At 40.9% G+C, this 5,838-nt stretch overlaps 1 protein-coding gene across 1 annotated transcript; it reads right to left on the bottom strand.

The window, feature by feature from the left end:
* Nucleotides 1-1,838: 1,838 nt before the first annotated feature.
* Nucleotides 1,839-3,111, bottom strand: LOC118424997 (polycystic kidney disease 2-like 1 protein). Its single transcript, XM_035833811.1, has 2 exons — nt 2,742-3,111; nt 1,839-2,635 (listed from the first exon to the last, which is right to left on the bottom strand). Exons 1-2 carry the CDS (start codon nt 3,109-3,111, stop codon nt 1,839-1,841), a joined length of 1,167 nt encoding a protein of 388 aa, XP_035689704.1.
* Between the last annotated feature and the right edge of the window lie 2,727 nt (nt 3,112-5,838).

Genomic DNA, 5,838 nt, shown 5'->3' with positions numbered 1-5,838 from the left:
TCAGCTCATTCTAAAATTATACCCATCCCTTGCATACACAACTTCAAAAGTGTATGCAAAAACATCTATTCTTTGTTTTGTTTTGTTTTCCGCATTACTCTTCCCAACGAAGTATAAATGGAAATACGCGTTATTCTTTATGGTGGACACATGTAATTGAGGCAGAAGTAACATTTAATGTTGTGTTGATTTGTAACGTGTAGCGCTGACCTGTAACGTTAGCATTCTAGTGAATTTCACGTTTATACATAAATAGATTGGGAAAAGTTACAGATGGGAAGGTGTTGAAATGAAAACAAAACAAGGGAATTTACTATTTGTACGGTCAGATGTCTTGGAAGCTTCAGTAGTTCAGCAATATATTCAGCCGTGCCACATGATAGAATCATGATACTTTAACTTAACTACGCTGTATGTATAATTTTGTAGAAGTCAAGATGTATGTAGGTGTGTCAGAAGTTGTGGATTAGAGTGCAGAGATGTATTAAGGAAACATTTAGTCATTTTGGTGAAAAAGACTACACTGTATGTATATACGGCAGTTGCGAACATAATGTAGAAAGTAACATTATGTCTGTGGACAGTATATTAGAGACTTTTATCTCATATAAAGGGAGAGATTTTTTAGCATTCTAAGTGGTACGGAAAAAAACTTGTAATCTGTTCATGATATAAAAACGCTTGGAGCGTGCAGCATGTATCATATCATATGGTTTGAATATGGTGGTAGACATGTTAGAAGAACACTACAGGATATAATGAATGAAAGACCTTTATTGTACATTTATGCTCCAACAAGCTAAGTACAGGTCGTAGCGATAAGGCACAATTTCATCTACAGAGACTACTATGTGCTAGTATGTACAGGTTCAACTTCTTCTCGCTTCTTAATACAGTTGTAAACATAAGGGAAAATGTAATCAATAATACAGGATTGATCTAGTTGCATAAATAATATGAATTTTTGCTTACTAATTATATAACGGAAATTGGGAAACATATCTTGCATGCAATCGAAGAGGACGTTTCTTTCCTTGGTGTAAGCATGTAGCATGGGAAGTTCTGCACTTCTATATTCCGTTATTTCAAAGGTCAGTATGTGCTGCTGATAGCCATGTTAGTGTGTGCTTTATTCATTGTGATGCATTTATGGTGAAAATAAAATAAGGTACACTGGATCTTTTTCTAAGAGCGGGTTTCATACAGATATGACCAAGATAATTTGAAATGATACACATATACAAGGACAGGCAGGAAGATACGTGAGTTCAATGAAACATGTTTAGGAGCAAAATCACACAAAAAGAGAAAGAACACCAATGATCTAAGAAGCACCCGTTCAGCATATCATAACTATATAACTCTGCAACTTTTGTAAGTTTATTGATCTTTCAATGAGATATTTAATCTACATATGATGGGAAACAACGACGGTTGTCCAAATATTTCGGAAAGGGCACACATTATCATTTTTAAGAGATATCACAGCATCGTTCCACACATCTATGCATATTCAAGAACAGATGACAACTTCTGTCTCTGTGAAGTCGATTATGATGTAGACTCAGTTACTGTCCTCCTTTCTATGGCATAGTCTCTCAAAATGTGCTGAAATGTTCTTTTGCCTAGAGTCAAAGTTCTTGACCCCTCAGGCAATGACTGAACTTTGTCCAGGCTACGTCATATGCAGTTGAACAAGTTTTTTGATTGACATAGCTACAATCAATCGTTAGCTACAAGTGACGAAAAAAACGACTGACAACAATAGGTTTCTTATTTCAGCAAAGTACCGTCCGTTTAAAGGTGGTTCAATTGATTCGTGCTTTAATCTGGGCATCTCAAATTTTAGAAACCTCGTCAAGTTCTTTAAGTACAGTCGCAAACTTTCGGCGATGGTCCAAATCCGGTCTATAGGTCTGCACTGTTTTCGTGCTGTTGTTCTTCCCTACCGTTGACAGGGAACGATTTGCTTTTTCAACAGCCCCTGAAGTGGTTTCTCTGATAAAACCAATCATCTGTAAATCATCAGTGTTCGGATCCTGACTTTCCTCCGCGTACACATCCATGAGGATAGCCATGAACATGCTCAGTAATATGAACTGCATCATGACCTGGTAGGAAAAGAACATCAAAGGACCGAGAACCCAGTGACCATCAACCAGAGCATCAAAATCAAAACTACCTAACATCATGATACATAGACTCTGCAGGCTAGTTAGCATGTTCTTGTATTCCTGAAGCTTGATGCCAAATAGAAGATTCCCCATCTGAGTGAAGGCCATGAGAATGATGCCAGCGATGATGGTAAACAGCAGAAGAGGTCTGGAGGACTTTCTGATGGTCATGGTCAGGGCGTGGACGTGCGAGTTGAACCGCAGGAGCCGAATGAACTTCAGCGTGCCACAGCAGATGAGTAGCGCTAGCAGGTAGGTGTAAACCTGAAACCAGTTGACGGCGCTTTTGTAGAGGCCAAAAATGGAGCTGGAAGATGCCCGCTGTTCGGCAGCTTTGTCGATGATGCTCTGAGCGTTGAAGTAGACACCAAGGGTCGCGACGCCGATGACGATTACAAGAAGTTCCACCCAACTCCAGAAATCTTTCAGGTATTCCATCGGACGGGAGAAAAGCCTTTCGGCTGAAACGACAAGGATGTAAGGTCATGTGATCAAGTTTACTGGGTACGTCAGTTCTGAGGAGAACATAAGTAGGACAATCAAAAATTCGAATTGCAAAACCCTTACCTTCTTTAATGATAAAGAAAAGAATGAAGACTGCCAGTACAGCTCGCAATGCCAAGAGTAAGATGGCCTCTTGTTGCATCAGCCTCAAGGTTACCACCTCCGCTCCCCTGTAGGCAGCTCCCAGGTTGGTAAACTCCACCACTAGCGTCACCATGGAGAACAGGTTGGCGTGTGGGTTGTACAGAATCAGCTCCACGATCACGGCACGCGTTCTCTCATCCAGCCAGCCGCGCTGCTGTAGGAATGTCGCCAACCGCAGACCCGATGCACGAGTCTTTCCCAGCGGAACGTTGTAACCACCTGCGTGATATGTGCCGTGTTGGCCGAAATACGGGAAGCCTGCATAGACAACAGTAGCTGAAGTGAACATACCGGTATATTAAACATCAGGGGACAACAGTCTTTCTCTCCGTCTCTCTGTCTGTCTCTCTCTGTCTCTCTCTCTCTCTCTCTGTGTCTCCCTTTCTGTTTCTCTCTCTATCTGTCTCTCTCTCTCTCTCTCTCTCTCTCTCTCTCTCTCTCTCTCTCTCTCTCTCTCTCTCTGACTAGCGAGAATGGATTACAAATCCTGAAGAAACGGTACTGATAATGATTCTAGACTTACTGTCAATCAGGGAAGCAACCTTGTACTTCCAGAGCATTTCTGTCTCTTCCACTGTACTGTTGACCGTCTCGTTTTGACGGATCCAGCCCTGTTCAGAGTTTTAAAAAAATTGATTGAACGAAACAAAAATAGCAGAATCTAAAAATGCAAGCAAGGTACAGCGTGCAAAATTCCAAATTTAGCCATTGAAGTATGCTATTTAATATCACGTTAGGTGACAAGAGCCAACGAAATGACAAAAAAAATATTGCTTTAATACTAGAATGACAAATCAGTAAAGGAGGAAGTAAACGTCGGGCCATTTTCCCTTAGCATAAAGCGTAATGAATGTTAGCCCCACAGTGTGTCCGCTAGCAAAGTTTTCTATGGTCAGTAAGAATGAAAGTATATTTACTTGGGTGTAATTGTCAATATCCTCCGTTAGTTTAGAGAAGCCCACGGTGCATAGTGGTGTTATATGCTGCATTCTCTTTGGTGCTTCGCAGAGTTGCCCTGAACAAGACACCAGTGAAAAATGTTAGTCTAAGAGTAAGTCATAGATACATGGAAATGTGGAAATCTAATTAACTTTTATTCGCAGCAATCTATATCCGCCTTTTGCCTTAAAACATTGTAGTTATGGATATCAAGTCGACTGACGATGGTTTCAAACAGTAGTATTTTGTCTGTGGACTTGATATCCATGAATATCCTGTTCTTAAATCACGGACATAGTTAGCCTCTCAGATAAAGGTAATCTAGTGTTATCGAAACCGTAACATGAATTCAAACATTTATTGAAATGTATAGTTACGCCAGCATTTTGCCGCCGTACCCTGTTTGAGCCTCAGCTGCCTCAGCTGTACCGAGTCCAGTGGATGAGTTAACATGTCCTGCAGTACCATGTCTGCCGCCAGGGTGCGCCCGTTGTACCACTCTGCTGAACGTGTTGTCGGAATCAGGTCGTGTTGAACCCAACTCCAGAAGGATCCGATGTCTTTGACCTTGATATGTGAACAAGAGATCATATTGATGAAGAATGTTATCATTTTCATGATGCGAGGTTTGGCAAACACTTTGCCTTTACTATGACATTTAAGTGGTCAGAAAGGTTGAACAAATAACACACTTAGTGTGGTATACCGAACAACAGATTTTTTTGTTGTTCTTTCATATCATCTTCTTTGACCTTGGAATTAACGTTGGCATTCCATGACATCGATATACGTTTTCCAATAATATTTTTGCAATCTAATTTTGTAATTTCACAGCTGATTTTTACAATATACATCATAGCTGAAATAGCGTCATGGAGAACATATACAATCTATCAGAAACCCTGGGGTCTAAATGAATCAGTGTTCTGTAGCACGTACCTTAGAGAACCGTCCTCCCACAAGCTGATTTTTCACGTTCTGAGTCATGTAGAAGGCCAGCGGGCTCCGTTCTTGGTACGCCGTGAGCATGATCACCGTCACGAACAGGCCGAACACGAGCACCTCCAGCACAGCCGCACGGCGTTTGCGTTTCTCTGCGCTCCTGGCTCTGGCTTCGGCCAGAACGTCTTCATCTGGTGGTGATGTGGACCTCTCCTCAGCTGGAAACTAATGTCACTACTGATAAGTACTTGTTCAAAACCAAAACAACATTCAAGAAATAAATCACATTTTAATACTTGTTGAGCCCCAATGCATCCGCACAGCCTACGTGTTATAAAACTGTGAGTATTGACGGAGCTATTTGGTTGGCATTTTAGGACGTTTCGATACCTGTTCGACATCTTTCTCGGAGGTTCTAACTGGAGTTCTGCTTCTCGCCGATACATCTGCCTCATATAGCGGCGACAAGCATTACTGCAGTTACGTCAGCAGGTAAAAGACAATACCGGTTGTGTAAAAAAAACATTTAAGATGTCTGTCTAGTAGAGTAGATTATCACTTTACGTATTTCAGATCATTGAATCAGCATGATGGTCATGGTTAATTATTTTGTAAGGTCAACAATAAGCACACGTTTCGCATATAACATAACTGAAGCTATTGGCCTACGTACCTTTGAGTTGGTGCCATAGTCAGTCACACGGTTAATGGTAAAATATCGCATCCAGCTGGTGGCACTGGTTCCTGACTTTTCCCGTGTATGTGAGTTTCCCTGTGGAACAACTCTGTTAGTAGATATCCAAACAAATCAAATGGTAATGGTTATAATATAGACTTTGACATACGAGGGGCGTTAAATGTTGCTGCATTGCCGTTGTATTGAGTGTAGAAATTCCTTCATTGTACATAAAGATGAATATAATTCTGGGAGGAGAATGAGGTTAAAAGAAAGAAAGATCACGTCTGTACATTATGTGTTAATCAGGATCATTCATACCATGAAACTTAGTTCTAAACAGAGGGCGAGTAAAAAAGTAGAATTCGACAACGATAGAGTAAGGTCATGACAGAAGGTGATTTAGCAACAGTGAACTCCCAATGTGTTAGATGGAGCATTCTCCTCCAATTTCTCAGG

The sequence above is a fragment of the Branchiostoma floridae genome, chromosome 10 (genome assembly GCF_000003815.2).
Source record: "Branchiostoma floridae strain S238N-H82 chromosome 10, Bfl_VNyyK, whole genome shotgun sequence".
NCBI classification, from domain to species: Eukaryota; Metazoa; Chordata; class Leptocardii; order Amphioxiformes; family Branchiostomatidae; genus Branchiostoma; species Branchiostoma floridae.
The sequence above is the reverse complement of the archived record's forward strand: the minus strand, read 5'-3'. Positions and strand labels throughout refer to the sequence as shown.